Source organism: Ascaphus truei, chromosome 6, assembly GCF_040206685.1.
Source record: "Ascaphus truei isolate aAscTru1 chromosome 6, aAscTru1.hap1, whole genome shotgun sequence".
Lineage (NCBI taxonomy): Eukaryota > Metazoa > Chordata > Amphibia > Anura > Ascaphidae > Ascaphus > Ascaphus truei.
In genome coordinates, this window is record NC_134488.1 from 122981794 (window position 1) to 123004150 (window position 22357).

General features: G+C 45.8%; 1 protein-coding gene across 4 annotated transcripts in view; it reads right to left on the reverse strand.

Moving 5' to 3' along the window:
- Positions 1–1621: 1621 nt before the first annotated feature.
- Positions 1622–22357, reverse strand: part of HPN (hepsin) — a 55125-nt gene continuing 34389 nt past the window's right edge. For all 4 annotated transcript variants that reach the window (XM_075606170.1, XM_075606172.1, XM_075606171.1 and 1 more), the window contains exons 8-14: positions 12431–12471; positions 11872–12037; positions 10466–10656; positions 8637–8732; positions 6702–6844; positions 6197–6361; positions 1622–5436 (exon numbers count right to left, since the gene is read on the reverse strand). In XM_075606170.1, the coding sequence (XP_075462285.1) occupies positions 5398–5436; positions 6197–6361; positions 6702–6844; positions 8637–8732; positions 10466–10656; positions 11872–12037; positions 12431–12471 (841 nt within the window). In that variant the 3' untranslated portion in view covers positions 1622–5397. The remainder of the gene's footprint in view (positions 5437–6196; positions 6362–6701; positions 6845–8636; positions 8733–10465; positions 10657–11871; positions 12038–12430; positions 12472–22357) is intronic.

The following is a 22357-nucleotide window of genomic DNA, read 5'->3' on the forward strand; positions in this document are numbered from 1 at the left end:
AAATGAAATTAAATGAATGCATTGTAATGTATACAGTACTGTGCTACTGTGTCAATTTCAGGTGTTTAAGAGCCAGAACACTAAAATGCCATTTTACTCACCTGCACTCGTGTCTTAAGGCGGTACGGTTGGAAGGTTGGGTATTCCGGGGTATACACCCCGTGATTTGTTAAAATAATGGCCGCTGCATCTGTACATAGAGGGAGTTATGGGTTGCTGTACGGGGCGCACAGGGAGTTTGAATGCGTTGTGGTGTGCTGAGGAGGCATGTATCTGCCGGAATGCCGGCATGCAACCTCTAACATCACACTAAGAGCGTTGGCAGTGCAGTGCATGTGTGCAGGCGGCGGACAGCTCCGGAAGCGCATGCGCACATAGACTGTGACTTGTCTTGTGTGTGGTGCGAGCAGACTGGCAATTTTAGGTGTGTGTGTGTACTAGTTATAATTGCGGCCATAAGTAGTTGTTCTTTAATAACACCAGTGACAGCAGCACCTTTAGCATTGACAGTAAATATTATTACCTAGGCACATGCGCACTAGCTGCTTCTGTTTCAAACAAAGTCACAACTGAATTCATGTTAGCCTATGAGATTTTACAATGAGTTACCGCCAGCTAAGAAGTTTCACTTCAAAAGAGAACTTTCTCTGCAAGACGTGTCAGGTTCAGGGTCAAGTCTTGGGTCTGATGAGTCCTGACACAGGGAGACTCAGTGATGGAGATGGGACTGCGAGAATATTTTGTGACTTGGTGATTTATGGTTAAATGATAAGGTCTTATGTCACTTGGATCCATTTCCATCATGCATTTCCTGCATGAATAGGTCGGAGCTCCAATATCTATGGACATGTTATGCCAGGCCTATGAACCTGAGAAGATGCAACCGCATGAAATGTGTCAGAGGGACGTGCCCGATGCGGACAAGGGTCTGAGAGTTGCATGGACCCCGAACTGAAGCAAAGTGAATATGTTGTGAAGTCCAGTGTCAGGAGTCAGGAGAATGGTTTTGAATTTAATGACAATGGATAAAGGAAAAGCGTTGTTTCAAATCAATTCTGGAATTAATGTTATAATGAGTATTCCAATAGGATCCTGGTTTTAACAGCACTTCAGAAGTTAAACTCCTTTGCAAGGTAGATATTTAGAGCGGATGGCAGCTATTTTGTAATACCAATTCTGTCATTTAAAATCCAAATTAGTTTACAAAAGGCTGCATGGTAAAAGTTACTATAACATGGACATAGCAGTGCAACTTTATGTTGGGTGACCCCGGCAGCCATCAATGGCAAAAAAAAAATCAGGAACCTGGGGCACAGTTCAGTGCTATCCTAACCCCACGCTCGTTCTGGGGAGGATTGCTGCTTTAACCAGATCTGCACCTTTTTTATTTAGCATTGCACTGCAACATTCCCAGCCAGGATAAAGAACCGAGACAGCCCAGTGCCTCCCAGTGGTCAGTATAAGTAGTGCAAGTTTAGATTTCTAAACCATCCCGTTTACTGCGAAGAGATTGGTGGGAGTTTGAAAGCCCAAAATATGTGTAAATCCAAAAGTGAGAAAACAATCCATTCAAATGGAATTGCAACTTTAAGGTGTATTCTCAATGGATACTGTATACATGTTAATGTTCCAAATATATTTATTAGAATTTCAAACAATGTAATAACAACATATGTTATAACATTACTTAACATTATGACTTTTGTAATGGAAATAATCTATTATTTTTAAAAACATATGTTAATCTTTAAGATTTCGTAGTTGTTGATGACCTCATCATTTCTCCACTACCTGACAAAGTCAGACAAATGCGAATTTTCTTCTATGTTGCTGTAAGTAGGTTTTCCCCAAGAGCCAAGATTCTTGAACAAGCCAAAAAATAATCACAATACTGCACAATTATTGCTTTATATGTTTTTTATTTACATGTTGTATTCCTGACGGGGTCGCTCACTTTCCACAAACAACTACGACTGTACCTGTGGGAAATCAAAGCATATTTCCCTGGAAGGTTTGAGAAGTATCCTGTTGGGTAACATTATTTATTTTTATTGTTTGAATTTGATCACAACACTGTGTATTTACTAGGGAACTGTGGCGCCTAGGCAAGTCATTTAAGTAAATCTTTAAGATTTAACACAGTGGTTCTCAAACGGAGACCCCCAAAGACCTTATTGGCGGTTCACAAAACCCTTTAAACGCACCTGCACAGAGCTCTTTGCTTCATCTGGGCAAACATAGGTTTTTGTTGCCCAGTGCAATGCATACAACGTTATACATACAAGGACATCTTAAGTACAGTATGTTGGTATTCCAAATGATTATTAACAATGAAGTGGACAAAGCGGGACTACAGCATTAAAAACCAATGGGGTTATATGGAGGAAATTGTGCATCATTCATGTGAGGCACTTTGCTGGTTACAAGCTCTTCAGGGCCACGACTCCCTTTCTTTAAATGCATGCTCGATACCTTTGTGTAAGTTTGTATATTCGTCTATGTATGATCTTAAAGCTGAAGTCCCACATACTGTAGTCGTTCAGTTTAATTTCTTTGGGGTCTCTGATTAGGGAAGTGTTTGTCAATCAACTGTTTTCTTTACCCCTAGCCCACTCTGTCCCTATCAGAGAACCAAAAAAGATAAGGAGAGGTGGAGAGACCCTGGCTGTACAGACAGTGACATCACAGTGACATCACAGTGACATCACACAAAAGGGAGCAGCCGGAGGAAAGCAAACCCCCTCCCAAGTCTAACTTTAAAAAATAAATTACAAATACTTACAAGATGTTAGATTTGTGTTAAAAAAGGTACCAATCACACAGATGAAGCAGGTCACTGAAATGAGTTCACTTTGGTTGCATTAGTTGATGGTTCCCAGGCATGGAAACTAGTAACAAGCTGCATCAGACAGGGCTTGATAATCATTTGGTTAATTGCTGGTGAAATAAAATCCCAGAGACATGTTCTACAAATTCAATGTATTTGTTTCCACAAGAGAATAACACAAACAGATCGCCCTGGGACACACACCTGTCCCTATTGAAATGGAACAGGGCACTAGAGGAGTTGGGTTACCTTCTAATAACTCATTTCTTAAGGGCTTTCATGACAATAGTCACCGGAGAGGGGGATTGTGGGAGGCAGTACAACTCCCGAAGTGTCCAGAAAGTGAGGAGTGAAAGGAAGACAAAACTATCTAAAAAAAAAATCACAACTTAAATAAAGCAGGAAGAGCACAGACATCCGAGGCATGGACTTGCTGCTCCTCTACATCGGCTGGGGCAGCACCCAGGGGCAGGAGAGTGCAGAGCGTGGGTGCAGGGGCATTAAGCCTGTCACCGCTGGGGCAGGACCCAGGGACTGGAGAGCAGAGCGTGGGTGCAGGGGCATTAAGCCTGTCACCGCGGGGGCAGGACCCAGGGACGGGAGAGTGCAGAGCGTGGGTGCAGGGACACTAAGCCTGTCACCGCTGGGGCAGGACCCAGGGACGGGAGAGTGCAGAGCATGGGTGCAGGGACACTAAGCCTGTCACCGCTGGGGCAGGACCCAGGGACGGGAGAGTGCAGAGCGTGGGTGCAGGGACACTAAGCCTGTCACCGCTGGGGCAGGACCCAGGGACGGGAGAGTGCAGAGCGTGGGTGCAGGGACACTAAGCCTGTCACCGCTGGGGCAGGACCCAGGGAGAGTGCAGAGCGTGGGTGCAGTGACACTAAGCCTGTCACCGCTGGGGCAGGACCCAGGGAGAGTGCAGAGCGTGGGTGCAGGGGCACTAAGCCTGTCACCGCTGGGGCAGGACCCAGGGACTGGAGAGCAGAGCGTGGGTGCAGGGACACTAACCCTGTCACCACTGGGGCAGGACCCAGGGAGAGTGCAGAGCGTGGGTGCAGGGACACTAAGCCTGTCACCGCTGGGGCAGGACCCAGGGAGAGTGCAGAGCGTGGGGGCAGGGATACTAAGCCTGTCACCCCTGGGGCAGGACCCAGGGACTGGAGAGCAGAGCGTGGGTGCAGGGACACTAAGCCTGTCACCGCTGGGGCAGGACCCAGGGAGAGTGCAGAGCGTGGGTGCAGGGACACTAAGCCTGTCACCGCTGGGGCAGGACCCAGGGAGAGTGCAGAGCGTGGGTGCAGGGACACTAAGCCTGTCACCGCTGGGGCTGTACAGCTTTGGTCATGGGAGCCGGGATCGGGATGAAGAGCCTGTTATCTCTAGGACTGGACACCTCAAGTTAAGGGTGCAGGAATAGAGAATGTTCCTCTAGGACTGGACATCTTAGGGCACGTGTGGGGGACACAGATTCGTTCACCTCTAGGATTAGATGGCTCAAACAATGTGTGCAAGGATACTGTACATAGCCGGTCCCCTAGGACTGGGCCGTTTATTGGTTGAATACAAGAATACAGGGCCTTTTACCTCTAGGGCTGGACAGCTCATTAGATAAATACAAAGCCGGTTACCTCTAGGACTGGTGAGCGCAGGCAGCAGGTGTGGGTACACTGCATTAAATCTCTGAGTTTTCTGCCACTCCTCTGCAATCCCTGAATTTTAATGCAATGAGGCACTTAGTAGTTAGTTTGCCATCAATGCATATCAACGGAAGTCAGCGTATAAGTACTGAAAACAGCCACAATGAGGAGTACAAAGATAATCAGTGTGGGGTCCTCGTGTTTCAGGATCCCACAAACACTGAAAGGACCGGAGCAGCATTCTCATGGATCCTACTATGTATAATTCACCTTCATTTTGCTTTCATCCCCCTGATCACATGCAATACACCAGCAGTTTTCTTTAAAAAAAAAAAAACAATATGGTGTGTCTATTTATTTTTGCAAGACAAATGTAATGCCACCTATGTGGATTTTGTCACAGCACCTATATATCTCCAGCGTCAACACTGCACTAAAGTTACCTGCAGTACTCTTTTTTGCAGAGAATAGCATGCACCCACCACAAAGACCATTGGGGTAGAATAAGGCTTTCGAAGATTTGAAAAGCTACAAGCATTAAACACGTATTTAAAAACATCAACAACATAAAAAGGTGATATACGTTTGAGTGCTTTCGAATACGCCTTGCTGATTGGGGATGCTACGAAGATGGTCATCCATTAAACAACTGCAGAGTGCCTCATTGCCCTGGCAGTAACAGTGCAGCAACTTATAGTAGTAACATTTTATAGCATAACAGTGATTACAAGCATAGAGCAAATGCAAAGGTGTCACACAACGCTGCCTTTGCTCGGTTGAGGAAGGGGCTTACAATGACAGTCCAAGCCGCCTTTGATTTGGTTCTCGGGTTGTGCCGGAGATGAAGAGCTTGCGTGTCAGACTCAAGTTGCAGGAAGGTGAGGGAGGAACTCATCGTCTCCCCCCAGGCTGAAGAAATCTCATGCCTCGTCATGGCATCTCCATGATCCCAATGACCTGTGATTTAGTCTGGAACAGGTGGGGGGACAGAGAAGAGGAGTATTATATTATATAGGAGAATTATACACGTAGTATAATTATTACAGCATATTTGTATTTATAAATGTGTAACAAGATGCTCTCTCACACTGTAAATGCTGGGTTTTCCATGTATATGTATGGCTCAGAGAGGGCTTCCTCACTGCTTTATGCAAAACAAAGGATACATTGACCGTTTTAACAGTTTTAAGTATCTGACTCCCAAAGTCCAAAGCTTCGGCTGGATTTGCCCATTGGGTCAGGAAGGATACTTCCGGGGAGGGGGGGAGGGGGGGAATGGGGGCCAGGTGTCCAGTATTGAACCGGACTGTCCTGTATTTGGACACTCTGTCCAGTAAAATATTAGAGGTAATACTGGACATGTATGTGCATACCGGTATTACCTCTGTGGACATAGTGACCTGACAGGCTTGGGGGGGGGGGGGCACGGTATGTTCCAGAGTAGGGATGCTGCTAGAGGGCTGGGCATCTTCCTACATCCTGATTGACTGCTGCTGGTAATGCAGCCAATCAGGAGGTGTCATTAGCCCAGGGGGTGGGGCCAAGGAAAGGAGGACACAGCATGGAGCAGAGAGAGGTGTGTGTGTGTGTATGTCTCGAGCATGTGTGTGTGTGTACACACAGCACTATACATATAGCATACACATACAGTGTACACACAGCACTATACATATACAGTGTACTGTACACACACAGCACTATACACATGGGAATACTCTTCTGTTCTCACCTTCATGGCTCTGTAGATCCAGTGCTGGTACTGGTCGACTTTGGCGTATACCCCAGGTTTGTAGGCTAGAGCACACCCTGTGCCCCAACTCACGATACCACAGAGACGCCACCTGGAAGAACGTGACAGGGAGTCCTCACACACGAAGGGACCGCCACTGTCCCCCTGCACAGGACATATAAATTTCACGGCTCATTATTTGGCAATACCGGGCAGAAAGCTCCATTTAGGTTAATGGGGCGATAAATCCATCACAAGTGTATGAGGGTTGTCCAGGGAGTGTCTACCATAGCTCATTAATAAACAACCGATAAAAAAACCTAACAATGTAATTAGCTTTGTTAAAAATTACTAACACCCTTAAAGCAAACATTTCATTATTTTGGTTTCTTGCAAAACTTTAAAAAAAAACTTTTGTTTTGAGCGGGGACCCTGAGAAGTAGAAAGAATGCCAGACGTGCTTAATCCATCCCGGCCTGCCCCCGCCCTACGAAAAGCCCTTCACCTGACAGGCGTCGATCCCGCCCTCTGCGTATCCCGCACAGAACATCTTCTCTGTGATCTGATTGGTGTAGTAGTCAGGCTGGTTACACATGGAGCTGCTTATTATAGGCACTGCGGCTTCCTGCAGAACGTCAGATTGTTGACCTGGGCAGGAGAAAGCGCTTTAAGGTTTATTTGACCCACGTAATTGCCCTTAATCAATATACTGTGAAGAGGTCTTCCCCATACTGGAGATAGATAGATAGATAGATAGATAGATAGATAGATAGATAGATAGATAGATAGATAGATAGATAGATAGATAGATTCTGAAATACTGCAGAGAATGCTCCATTCAAGTCAATGGGTAGATGAATCGGCCCATCACACTTGATAGAATAAGACCCAATGACCTATGTTACTGTTCCTCTTTCTCTGACACGATTGCATCAGGCATCTTGTTGACACCCTGGATGTATTTCATGAAAGTTGCTCTCATATCGCCATTTTCTTTATCCATAGTGTACGTGCTAAGGTTCCCTGATACGTTTTATTATATCGTCTATGTATCCTTTTATTCACTCTATAATAGTTGTTACTGTAACAACCAGGGAAGCCGCCTTTCAGTTACAGCCAAGCTCATGTGATCATTTGCAGAGCTATAGCAGTTTACAGAATGAGAGCCAACGACCCAGACACACTAAACTTCGTTAGGTTATTTAGTGTAAGTCTAGCCTCAATTAACAATAACACAACATTAACCCAGTGTTACTCCTTTATAAAGTGAAGGGTAAATGGTTTCGGGCGTTAGTGCTAAAGATATGCTAATGATATGCAGAGGCGTTCCCCCTAACACCACATATCCACTAAAGGCAGTTCAGGGTAACACAGGGAATTAACATTAGGTTATTTAGGTACAGGGCTGGCCTTAGGGCAAGGCGGATTGCCTTAGGGCCCCGCGCACTCCCCTCTCTCTCTTCTCCCTCCTGTCAACTCTGGGATCCAACTTTCACCCGACCGGAGGGAGGAGCTGGAGAAGGGAGAGCGGGGCTCCACCATCCTCCAGCTCCCCCCCACCTGTCGGAAGTTGGATCCCGGCGCTGACAGGAGGAGGAAGAGGAGGGAGCGCAGGAGCCTCAGGACCGGCAGAGAGGTAGGTGTGGTGGTGTCTGGGTGGTTTGTGTGTGTCCTGCTACTTTATCCACAGCGGGCTGCCTCCTGCAGTGTGGCAACGTGACATCACATTACACCATGATGTCATGTCACCGCGATGCTACCAGAGCAGGGATGCTCTTCTAGGTAATTCCCCCCCTTTTTTTAACAGGGGGGGGGGAGCTTCTTGGGCCACGCAAAATCTAATGCTGGCCATAATTAGATAATACCTAAAAGTGGTGTCACCCCCACCCAGTCCCTGAAATATGGGTTTGCTGGAGAGGAGAGAGAGTCCTGTTTTACATGTTTACTCTGTCATATTTAGTAAGTAACGCCACCTTTAGATAAGCCGGGCTTCATGCCCTGTTATTTGAAGCTAGCACAAGGTACTGCTAATTTAACCTGACATCAAGGAGTTAAACAATGGCTGTTGTTTTTGCCTATAAACTTTGTGGATATGTGCTAAACTCAGGGAAAATACCATCCATCACTATTTTAGGTCACCTGACGTTATTTGCCCTGATATCGCGTAGCGTCTTTGGGCCCAAGAGAGTTATTTACCAAAGTCTCCCCAGCTCCAAAACTGGCACAATCCCATATTTATCAAAGAAAATGAATCCCATTGGAAATAACTGTTTTTATTTAATGCAATAAATCTGGAGCAATCCGTTTGCATTAGTTTTGTGCACGTTTTGCAGCCACTTGAGTTTAGTAAATAATACCACAACTGTGTCCAAGTGCAACAACATAATCTGTGTTTTCATTGGACAGTACGGATAGCTGCGTTAGTGGCTGCCACACTCACCATAATACATTGTGTTTCCCCAGCCAGTCACGGTGCAGACCTTGCCTTCGGTAATAAGCTGTCCGAGAGCAGGAAGACAGACCGGCTGCACATACTCTGCCAAGGACACAAACATACGTTATATAAAAAGGCAGCACATACTGTATACTACATCAGGTGAATATTAGGGGTCAACCTCAAGTGTGTTAGGGAGTCTCAGAGTCACGTCGATATATATTCCCGCGCTGCAAAATATGCTGGCGGTTTACAAATAAACGGTAATAATGACAAAATTGGCAATATTTCCAAGGACCCTGCCTCTGGAAAAGTTATTGGGTCAGAATGTTTGGCTGAAGATTTGTTTGGATTGTCCTGGGCCTATTTTTGGAATTGCCCATGTGGATTATAGGCCTTGTTAGGGCCCTAAAGACGACACTATATTGGAATTAGTTCAGGGGATGGGGGGGGGGAGGGGGTGGTTATGGTTTCAGACCCTAAAGATGGAGAGTGGGGTAAGTTGATTTTTTTTTAATGTAACCCCATTGACATCATTTGGGCCAATTAAGCTCTTACTGGACATGCCCAGTAGGTCATCTTGGTGCTGAACGGTAATACATTATTTAAATTAAGGGCTGGGTTTGTAATGTATAGTGTCATGTATTTTTCAACCCATAGGGACCCGTAACTGTGGGAATGATAGGGTTTCCAGACCTCTATAAGGGACACACGTTAGTTAGTATTAGGGACCATGTCAAATAATTACATCTTTGTAAAAAGGAAAGCTACAGTATACAGGGATATACCAAATAAGTATACATGGGAAGGATGTTGATCCAGGCAGTAATCTGATTGCCGATATTTGGAGTCAGGAAGGAATTTATTTTTCCATTTATGAGATATCATTGGATAATGTGTCATTGGGGTTTTTTGTTTGCCTTCCTCTGGATCAATAAGTAAGTATAGATATAGGATAAAGTATCTGTCGTCTAAATTTAGCATAGGTTGGACTTGGACGTATGTCTTTTTTCAGCCTCATCTACCATGTAACTACAGTGTATAACTATGGATTTGCAACTAGCAATGAATTGGTCGCCTCTCCTCCGTCAAAGAGGTTAAAACACTTGATTGCCAAAGTATCCCGGGAAGATCATTAGCACATTGGCTTGCGGTATATTAAAGTTTGCCATTTGGATGCAGATTTTGTGGCGTTAAAGCAGCAATCCCCCACACGTTAGTATCTTGGCCCTTGATTATATCCTGACTTTTGTTTTTCTTTAGCATTTGAAGTTACCATTGTGACTCAGACCGCACAGGGCTCCAGGGAGAGCTCCCTTTTGTCCTCCCGGACACTTAATGTATACAACCGCTTATCTCCTGAACGGAGAGGCGGACTTCACAAATAAAACCAGCATCGGAAAGGGAAGGGAGAGACCACCTTAAGTAAGTAAAAAAATAATAAAATCCACGTGGACTGCCGCTTTAATGGAGGAAATCGCGATAGTCATTACCGCAGGTCTCCCCCATTATCTCAAAACGGAGGAAATTAGGTCAATTTTGCACCACTACCGCGCATATATAATTCTTAGTAAATTGGTTGTTAGATCGGCAAAAAATATTATATGCCGAAATATTATGTTCCTAAGCCAAATATTATCACCGACGTGTTACCTGTCACATACTTGTAACAATGAGTGAATCTGGACCTAGATATTTGAGGCAGGGTTCTCTTGCAGCATTATGGTGACTGTACATAGATCTGCACTTTAGGAATTCTAGGGTCCCACATTATATCAGATACTGGGTTGTGATCTAATGATCCGGCACAAGAAGCAGGGTTCGGGTTTTCTTACCTGTGAGTGTGAGCGGCGTCTGTAGATGCACCAGTGCTATATCGTTGCTGTTCTCCTCGCTGTCCGTGTGCAGTAAGGGTAAATACCCAGCGTGGTATATAATACCCTTTACTCCCATGAGAGACCCCCGGGGGGACATCTGTGACACTGCCCCTGTAAACACATGCCACTGACTCGCCACCCGATTCCTCCTGTGGGGACACAAGTAATGGGACACTGACCACGGAGGGAGGATAGAGGAGGGTGGAATAGGAGGGGATTAGGTGTGGGGTTATTGTGTGGGGCTATTGGGGTGGGGTTATTGAGTATTATTAGGTGTGGGGCTATGCACTGGCAATGTGGAGGAAGTTGGGTGATCATATAATGGTAACACAGGATAAACAGTGGATGTATGAGATGTATATATGAAGGAATATATTATGGCCAGGATGTGATGTATGATATACAGTATAGGACATGAGTTCATACTATTTAAGATTACTATGGGGTGGATACAACAGATTAGTAAGGGGTGCTGCTCCATGAGACAACATCCGTTGCCAGAAGATACCTTACAGCCATTCAAATAAATAGGCAAGATGAATGGGCAATAAAGCTTCTTATGGCATAGCACCCACTTAGTAAATATGGCCCCTAGGGTATATTAAGATGTATATATTTAGTGGGTACAAATGGACTGACATAAAGAATAAGGTTTCCATGTGATGAGTTTGTGAGTTAAGCATTAGGCTTTTGGTTTTGGCATAGCTATGGTGCAAGTCATGTTGGTGACTATACATAAGGATTAAGGGCACCAAATGGTTACCAAATGGAATTATGCTGGGTAATTGAAACAACTTTCAAGGGTACAAGGATAGATGAGAGTATGCAGTACAACCTTAGGATGGGTATGTAGGAGTACAATTGGGTTAGCAGTAGCAGTGTGGATAATGTATGGAATGTGTATTTGAAGGCATATCAATGCAATTTATGTAACTGTATTTGTAACCATGTATTATTTGTCTTAACTCTGTGCCCAGGACATACTTGAAAACGAGAGGTAACTCTCAATGTATTACTTCCTGGTAAAATATTGTATAAATAAATAAATAAGATACATATTAAGGATGTAAGGGTACAGAAGCATGGGTTTGAATGAGGGTATGTATAAAATTATCTGAGGGTTATATGGACTACATTAAGCATGGTATGGATGAGGTTATACTGTATGGCGGTACATTAACTTGGTATGGATCAAGTTATATGTGGGTACATTAAGCTTGATTCAGATGAGGTTATATGTGGGTACATTAAGCTTGGTATTGAAGAGGTTATATGTGGGTACATTAAGCTTGATACGGATGAGGTTGTAGATGGGTACATCAGGACTGATGTACAGGAATCTCAGTGGTGGGGTAATTACTCACTCAGGAAAGCAGTGTGCAGCTGTCAGGACCCATTCACTGGAGATCAGGGAGCCCCCACACAGATGTGCACCATCATATCGCAAGCTGACCTGCCAAGGCCAGCGGCCCAGAGTAGCATCCCGTCCCCCCACAATCCTGTCCACAGCCATCTTCCTGCGCCCGCAGTCTGAGAGGCAAAATCAGGAGGAGTGAGGGGCAGGGTGTGGATCATACTTGATCCTTGATAAAGAACGCACAAGCGTTCGAAACGAGTTGGATTTTAGGTCTTATGACACAATAAAGTTTATATTTTTTTGATTCTAGGTCCTCTACTTGCTCCTGTCAGATCGTGCGCTCCTCTCAACCATGTGGATCATACTTCCACATTATCCCAACCTCTCTGTGCTACCATCTTTCTTGTTTTACCTCAATCATGATTTCTATCCCCTTACCTGTCAATGTCACTATCCCATTAATTCACTCTCATGCTCCCCTTACTTCTCTGTCACATTCTTTTCTCCTTCTCCATCACTCAGTCTCTCACCTTCCGTGACCAGCGGTGCCTTATTGTAATAGTTACCTTGACATTGGACGGAGAGAAACCGGCCACTCGGGCACTCGCTGAGAGAGAAGGTAAACATAAAAATAAATATCAGTAGAGTGATAATTATTCAACAAAAAAGGAGCTGGGATTTACAAAGGTAGAACGCACAGGAGCTGGGATTTACAAAGGTAGAATGCACAGGAGCTGGGATTTACAAAGGTAGAACACACAGGGAGCTGGGATTTACAAAGGTAGAACACACAAGGAGCTGGGATTTACAAAGGTAGAACACACAAGGAGCTGGGATTTACAAAATAAGAACACACAGGAGCTGGGATTTACAAAGGTAGAACGCACAGGGAGCTGGGATTTACAAAGGTAGAACGCACAGGAGCTGGGATTTACAAAGGTAGAACGCACAGGGAGCTGGGATTTACAAAGGTAAAACACACAGGAGCTGGGATTTACAAAGGTAGAACACACAGGAGCTGGGATTTACAAAGGTAGAACACACATGGAGCTTGGATTTACAAAGGTAGAACACACAGGGATCTGGGATTTACAAAGGTAGAACGCACAGGGAGCTGGGATTTACAAAGGTAGAACGCACAGGGAGCTGGGATTTAAAAAGGTAGAACGCACAGGAGTTGGGATTTACAAAGGTAGAACACACAGGGAGCTGGGATTTACAAAGGTAGAACACACAGGAGCTGGGATTTACAAAGGTAGAACGCACAGGGAGCTGAGATTTACAAAGGTAGAACGCACAGGGAGCTGGGATTTACAAAGGTAGAACGCACAGAGAGCTGGGATTTACAAAGGTAGAACGCACTGGAGCTGGGATTTACAAAGGTAGAATGCACAGGGAGCTGGGATTTACAAAGGTAGAACACACAGGGAGCTGGGATTTACAAAGGTAGAAAACACAGGAGCTGGGATTTACAAAGGTAGAACACACAGGAGCTAGGATTTACAAAGGTAGAACGCACAGGGAGCTGGGATTTACAAAGGTAGAACGGACAGGGAGCTGGGATTTACAAAGGTAGAACGCACAGGGAGCTGGGATTTACAAAGGTAGAACGGACAGGGAGCTGGGATTTACAAAGGTAGAACGTACAGGAGCTTGGATTTACAAAGGTAGAACACACAGGGAGCTGGGATTTACAAAGGTAGAACGCACAGGGAGCTGGGATTTACAAAGGTAGAACGCACAGAGAGCTGGGATTTACAAAGGTAGAACGCACTGGAGCTGGGATTTACAAAGGTAGAATGCACAGGGAGCTGGGATTTACAAAGGTAGAACACACAGGGAGCTGGAATTTACAAAGGTAGAACACACAGGAGCTGGGATTTACAAAGGTAGAACACACAGGAGCTAGGATTTACAAAGGTAGAACGCACAGGGAGCTGGGATTTACAAAGGTAGAACGGACAGGGAGCTGGGATTTACAAAGGTAGAACGCACAGGAGCTTGGATTTACAAAGGTAGAACACACAGGGAGCTGGGATTTACAAAGGTAGAACGCACAGGGAGCTGGGATTTACAAAGGTAGAACGCACAGGAGCTGGGATTTACAAAGGTAGAACGCACAGGGAGCTGGGATTTACAAAGGTAAAACACACAGGAGCTGGGATTTACAAAGGTAGAACACACAGGAGCTGGGATTTACAAAGGTAGAACACACATGGAGCTTGGATTTACAAAGGTAGAACACACAGGGATCTGGGATTTACAAAGGTAGAACGCACAGGGAGCTGGGATTTACAAAGGTAGAACGCACAGGGAGCTGGGATTTACAAAGATAGAACGCACAGGAGTTGGGATTTACAAAGGTAGAACACACAGGGAGCTGGGATTTACAAAGGTAGAACACACAGGAGCTGGGATTTACAAAGGTAGAACGCACAGGGAGCTGAGATTTACAAAGGTAGAACGCACAGGGAGCTGGGATTTACAAAGGTAGAACGCACAGAGAGCTGGGATTTACAAAGGTAGAACGCAATGGAGCTGGGATTTACAAAGGTAGAATGCACAGGGAGCTGGGATTTACAAAGGTAGAACACACAGGGAGCTGGGATTTACAAAGGTAGAACACACAGGAGCTGGGATTTACAAAGGTAGAACACACAGGAGCTAGGATTTACAAAGGTAGAACGCACAGGGAGCTGGGATTTACAAAGGTAGAACGGACAGGGAGCTGGGATTTACAAAGGTAGAACGCACAGGAGCTTGGATTTACAAAGGTAGAACACACAGGGAGCTGGGATTTACAAAGGTAGAACGCACAGGGAGCTGGGATTTACAAAGGTAGAACGCACAGGGAGCTGGGATTTACAAAGGTAGAACACACAGGAGCTGGGATTTACAAAGGTAGAACGCACAGGGAGCTGGGATTTACAAAGGTAGAACGCACAGGAGCTGGGATTTACAAAGGTAGAACGCACAGGGAGCTGGGATTTACAAAGGTAAAACACACAGGAGCTGGGATTTACAAAGGTAGAACACAAAGGAGCTGGGATTTACAAAGGTAGAACACACATGGAGCTGGGATTTACAAAGGTAGAACACACAGGGATCTGGGATTTACAAAGGTAGAACGCACAGGGAGCTGGGATTTACAAAGGTAGAACGCACAGGGAGCTGGGATTTACAAAGGTAGAACGCACAGGAGCTGGGATTTACAAAGGTAGAACACACAGGGAGCTGGGATTTACAAAGGTAGAACACACAGGAGCTGGGATTTACAAAGGTAGAACGCACAGGGAGCTGGGATTTACAAAGGTAGAACGCACAGGGAGCTGGGATTTACAAAGGTAGAACGCACAGGGAGCTGGGATTTACAAAGGTAGAACGCACTGGAGCTGGGATTTACAAAGGTAGAACACACAGGAGCTGGGATTTACAAAGGTAGAACGCACAGGGAGCTGGGATTTACAAAGGTAGAACGCACAGGAGCTGGGATTTACAAAGGTAGAACGCACAGGAGCTGGGATTTAAAAAGGTAGAACGCACAGGGAGCTGGGATTTACAAAGGTAGAACGCACAGGGAGCTGGGATTTACAAAGGTAGAACGCACAGGGAGCTGGGATTTACAAATGTAGAACGCACAGGGAGCTGGGATTTACAAAGGTAGAACACACAAGGAGCTGGGATTTACAAAATAAGAACACACAGGAGCTGGGATTTACAAAGGTAGAACGCACAGGGAGCTGGGATTTACAAAGGTAGAACGCACAGGGACCTGGGATTTACAAAGGTAGAACACACAGGGAGCTAGGATTTACAAAGGTAGAACGCACAGGAGAAGGGATTTACAAAGGTAGAACACACAAGGAGCTGGGATTTACAAAGGTAGAACGCACAGGAGCTGGGATTTACAAAGGTAGAACGCACAGGGAGCTGGGATTTACAAAGGTAGAACGCACAGGTAGCTGGGATTTACAAAGGTTGAACACACAGGGAGCTGGGATTTACAAAGGTAGAACACACAGGAGCTGGGATTTACAAAGGTAGAACGCACAGGGAGCTGGGATTTACAAAGGTAGAGCGCCCAGGGAGCTGGGATTTACAAAGGTAGAAAACACAGGAGCTGAGATTTACAAAGGTAGAACGCACAGGAGCTGGGATTTACAAAGGTAGAACACACAGGGAGCTGGGATTTACAAAGGTAGAACACACAGGGAGCTGGGATTTACAAAGGTAGAACACACAGTGAGCTGGGATTTACAAAGGTAGAATGCACAGGGAGCTGGGATTTCCAAAGTTAGAACGCACAGGAGCTGGGATTTACAAAGGTAGAACGCACAGGAGCTTGGATTTAAAAAGGTAGAACGAACAGGAGCTGGGATTTACAAAGGTAGAACGCACAGGGAGCTGGGATTTACAAAGGTAGAACGCACAGGGAGCTGGGATTTACAAAGGTAGAACGCACAGGGAGCTGGGATTTACAAAGGTAGAACGCACAGGAGCTGGGATTTACAAAGGTAGAACGCACAGGAGCTGGGATTTACAAAGGTAGAACGCACCGGAGCTGGGATTTACAAAGGTAGAACGCACAGGGAGCTGGGATTTACAAAGGTAGAACGCACAGGGAGCTGGAATTTACAAAGGAAGAACACACAGGGAGCTGAGATTTACAAAGGTAGAACGCACAATGAGCTGGGATTTACAAAGGTAGAATGCACATGGAGCTTGGATTTACAAAGGTAGAACACACAGGAGCTGGAATTTACAAAGGTAGAACGCACAGGGAGCTGGGATTTACAAAGGTAGAACACACAGGGAGCTGTGATTTACAAAGGTAGAACACACAAGAGATGGGATTTACAAAGGCAGAATGCACAGGGAGCTGGGATTTACAAAGGCAGAACGCACAGGGAGTTGGGATTTACAAAGGTAGAACGCACAGGGAGCTAGGATTTACAAAGGTAGAACGCACAGGGAGCTGGGATTTACAAAGGTAGAACGCACAGGGAGCTGGGATTTACAAAGGTAGAACACACAGGGAGCTGGGATTTACAAAGGTAGAACACACAGGGAGCTGGGATTTACAAAGGTAGAACGCACAGGGAGCTAGGATTTACAAAGGTAGAACGCACAGGAGCTTGGATTTACAAAGGTAGAACGCACAGGGAGCTGGGATTTACAAAGGTAGAACGCACAGGGAGCTGGGATTTACAAAAGGTAGAACGCACAGGGAGCTGGGATTTACAAAGGTAGAACACACAGGAGCTGGGATTTACAAAGGTAGAACGCACAGGGAGCTGGGATTTATAAAGGTAGAACGCACAGGAGCTGGGATTTACAAAGGTAGAACGCACAGGGAGCTGGGATTTACAAAGGTAAAACACACAGGAGCTGGGATTTACAAAGGTAGAACACACAGGAGCTGGGATTTACAAAGGTAGAACACACATGGAGCTTGGATTTACAAAGGTAGAACACACAGGGATCTGGGATTTACAAAGGTAGAACGCACAGGGAGCTGGGATTTACAAAGGTAGAACGCACAGGGAGCTGGGATTTACAAAGGTAGAACGCACAGGAGCTGGGATTTACAAAGGTAGAACACACAGGGAGCTGGGATTTACAAAGGTAGAACACACAGGAGCTGGGATTTACAAAGGTAGAACGCACAGGGAGCTGAGATTTACAAAGGTAGAACGCACAGGGAGCTGGGATTTACAAAGGTAGAACGCACAGAGAGCTGGGATTTACAAAGGTAGAACGCACTGGAGCTGGGATTTACAAAGGTAGAATGCACAGGGAGCTGGGATTTACAAAGGTAGAACACACAGGGAGCTGGGATTTACAAAGGTAGAACACACAGGAGCTGGGATTTACAAAGGTAGAACACACAGGAGCTAGGATTTACAAAGGTAGAACGCACAGGGAGCTGGGATTTACAAAGGTAGAACGGACAGGGAGCTGGGATTTACAAAGGTAGAACGCACAGGAGCTTGGATTTACAAAGGTAGAACACACAGGGAGCTGGGATTTACAAAGGTAGAACGCACAGGGAGCTGGGATTTACAAAGGTAGAACGCACGGGGAGCTGGGATTTACAAAGGTAGAACACACAGGAGCTGGGATTTACAAAGGTAGAACGCACAGGGAGCTGGGATTTACAAAGGTAGAACGCACAGGAGCTGGGATTTACAAAGGTAGAACGCACAGGGAGCTGGGATTTACAAAGGTAAAACACACAGGAGCTGGGATTTACAAAGGTAGAACACACAGGAGCTGGGATTTACAAAGGTAGAACACACATGGAGCTGGGATTTACAAAGGTAGAACACACAGGGATCTGGGATTTACAAAGGTAGAACGCACAGGGAGCTGGGATTTACAAAGGTAAAACACACAGGAGCTGGGATTTACAAAGGTAGAACACAAAGGAGCTGGGATTTACAAAGGTAGAACACACATGGAGCTGGGATTTACAAAGGTAGAACACACAGGGATCTGGGATTTACAAAGGTAGAACGCACAGGGAGCTGGGATTTACAAAGGTAGAACGCACAGGGAGCTGGGATTTACAAAGGTAGAACGCACAGGAGCTGGGATTTACAAAGGTAGAACACACAGGGAGCTGGGATTTACAAAGGTAGAACACACAGGAGCTGGGATTTACAAAGGTAGAACGCACAGGGAGCTGGGATTTACAAAGGTAGAACGCACAGGGAGCTGGGATTTACAAAGGTAGAACGCACAGGGAGCTGGGATTTACAAAGGTAGAACGCACTGGAGCTGGGATTTACAAAGGTAGAACACACAGGAGCTGGGATTTACAAAGGTAGAACGCACAGGGAGCTGGGATTTACAAAGGTAGAACGCACAGGAGCTGGGATTTACAAAGGTAGAACGCACAGGAGCTGGGATTTAAAAAGGTAGAACGCACAGGGAGCTGGGATTTACAAAGGTAGAACGCACAGGGAGCTGGGATTTACAAAGGTAGAACGCACAGGGAGCTGGGATTTACAAATGTAGAACGCACAGGGAGCTGGGATTTACAAAGGTAGAACACACAAGGAGCTGGGATTTACAAAATAAGAACACACAGGAGCTGGGATTTACAAAGGTAGAACGCACAGGGAGCTGGGATTTACAAAGGTAGAACGCACAGGGACCTGGGATTTACAAAGGTAGAACACACAGGGAGCTAGGATTTACAAAGGTAGAACGCACAGGAGAAGGGATTTACAAAGGTAGAACACACAGGGAGCTGGGATTTACAAAGGTAGAACGCACAGGAGCTGGGATTTACAAAGGTAGAACGCACAGGGAGCTGGGATTTACAAAGGTAGAACGCACAGGTAGCTGGGATTTACAAAGGTTGAACACACAGGGAGCTGGGATTTACAAAGGTAGAACACACAGGAGCTGGGATTTACAAAGGTAGAACGCACAGGGAGCTGGGATTTACAAAGGTAGAGCGCCCAGGGAGCTGGGATTTACAAAGGTAGAAAACACAGGAGCTGAGATTTACAAAGGTAGAACGCACAGGAGCTGGGATTTACAAAGGTAGAACACACAGGGAGCTGGGATTTACAAAGGTAGAACACACAGGGAGCTGGGATTTACAAAGGTAGAACACACAGTGAGCTGGGATTTACAAAGGTAGAATGCACAGGGAGCTGGGATTTACAAAGTTAGAACGCACAGGAGCTGGGATTTACAAAGGTAGAACGCACAGGAGCTTGGATTTAAAAAGGTAGAACGAACAGGAGCTGGGATTTACAAAGGTAGAACGCAGAGGGAGCTGGGATTTACAAAGGTAGAACGCACAGGGAGCTGGGATTTACAAAGGTAGAACACACAGGGAGCTGGGATTTACAAAGGTAGAACGCACAGGAGCTGGGATTTACAAAGGTAGAACGCACAGGAGCTGGGATTTACAAAGGTAGAACGCACAGGGAGCTGGGATTTACAAAGGTAGAACGCACAGGGAGCTAGGATTTACAAAGGTAGAACGCACAGGGAGCTGGGATTTACAAAGGTAGAACGCACAGGGAGCTGGGATTTACAAAGGTAGAACACACAGGGAGCTGGGATTTACAAAGGTAGAACACACAGGAGCTGGTATTTACAAAGGTAGAACACACAGGAGCTGGGATTTACAAAGGTAGAACGCACAGGGAGCTGGGATTTACAAAGGTAGAACGCACAGGGAGCTAGGATTTACAAAGGTAGAACGCACAGGAGCTTGGATTTACAAAGGTAGAACGCACAGGGAGCTGGGATTTACAAAGGTAGAACGCACAGGGAGCTGGGATTTACAAAGGTAGAACGCACAGGGAGCTGGGATTTACAAAGGTAGAACACACAGGAGCTGGGATTTACAAAGGTAGAACGCACAGGGAGCTGGGATTTATAAAGGTAGAACGCACAGGAGCTGGGATTTACAAAGGTAGAACGCACAGGGAGCTGGGATTTACAAAGGTAAAACACACAGGAGCTGGGATTTACAAAGGTAGAACACACAGGAGCTGGGATTTACAAAGGTAGAACACACATGGAGCTTGGATTTACAAAGGTAGAACACACAGGGATCTGGGATTTACAAAGGTAGAACGCACAGGGAGCTGGGATTTACAAAGGTAGAACGCACAGGGAGCTGGGATTTACAAAGGTAGAACGCACAGGAGCTGGGATTTACAAAGGTAGAACACACAGGGAGCTGGAATTTACAAAGGTAGAACACACAGGAGCTGGGATTTACAAAGGTAGAACGCACAGGGAGCTGAGATTTACAAAGGTAGAACGCACAGGGAGCTGGGATTTACAAAGGTAGAACGCACAGAGAGCTGGGATTTACAAAGGTAGAACGCACTGGAGCTGGGATTTACAAAGGTAGAATGCACAGGGAGCTGGGATTTACAAAGGTAGAACACACAGGGAGCTGGGATTTACAAAGGTAGAACACACAGGAGCTGGGATTTACAAAGGTAGAACACACAGGAGCTAGGATTTACAAAGGTAGAACGCACAGGGAGCTGGGATTTACAAAGGTAGAACGGACAGGGAGCTGGGATTTACAAAGGTAGAACGCACAGGAGCTTGGATTTACAAAGGTAGAACACACAGGGAGCTGGGATTTACAAAGGTAGAACGCACAGGGAGCTGGGATTTACAAAGGTAGAACGCACAGGGAGCTGGGATTTACAAAGGTAGAACACACAGGAGCTGGGATTTACAAAGGTAGAACGCACAGGGAGCTGGGATTTACAAAGGTAGAACGCACAGGAGCTGGGATTTACAAAGGTAGAACGCACAGGGAGCTGGGATTTACAAAGGTAAAACACACAGGAGCTGGGATTTACAAAGGTAGAACACACAGGAGCTGGGATTTACAAAGGTAGAACACACATGGAGCTGGGATTTACAAAGGTAGAACACACAGGGATCTGGGATTTACAAAGGTAGAACGCACAGGGAGCTGGGATTTACAAAGGTAGAACGCACAGGGAGCTGGGATTTACAAAGGTAGAACGCACAGGAGCTGGGATTTACAAAGGTAGAACACACAGGGAGCTGGGATTTACAAAGGTAGAACACACAGGAGCTGGGATTTACAAAGGTAGAACGCACAGGGAGCTGGGATTTACAAAGGTAGAACGCACAGGGAGCTGGGATTTACAAAGGTAGAATGCACAGGGAGCTGGGATTTACAAAGGTAGAACGCACTGGAGCTGGGATTTACAAAGGTAGAACACACAGGAGCTGGGATTTACAAAGGTAGAACGCACAGGGAGCTGGGATTTACAAAGGTAGAACGCACAGGAGCTGGGATTTACAAAGGTAGAACACAGAGGAGCTGGGATTTACAAAGGTAGAACACATAGGAGCTGGGATTTACAAAGGTAGAACGCACAGGGAGCTGGGATTTACAAAGGTAGAAAACACAGGAGCTGAGATTTACAAAGGTAGAACGCACAGGATCTGGGATTTACAAAGGTAGAACACACAGGGAGCTGGGATTTACAAAGGTAGAACGCACAGGAGCTGGGATTTACAAAGGTAGAACACACAGGGAGCTGGGATTTACAAAGGTAGAACACACAGGGAGCTGGGATTTACAAAGGTAGAACACACAGGGAGCTGGTTACAAAGGTAGAACGCACAGGAGCTGGGATTTACAAAGGTAGAACGCACAGGAGCTGGGATTTACAAAGGTAGAACGCACAGGAGCTGGGATTTACAAAGGTAGAACGCACAGGGAGCTGGGATTTACAAAGGTAGAACGCACAGGGAGCTGGGATTTACAAAGGAAGAACGCACAGGGAGCTGGGATTTACAAAGGTAGAACGCACAATGAGCTGGGATTTACAAAGGTAGAACGCACAGGGAGCTGGGATTTACAAAGGTAGAACGCACAGGGAGCTGGGATTTACAAAGGAAGAACACACAGGGAGCTGGGATTTACAAAGGTAGAACGCACAATGAGCTGGGATTTACAAAGG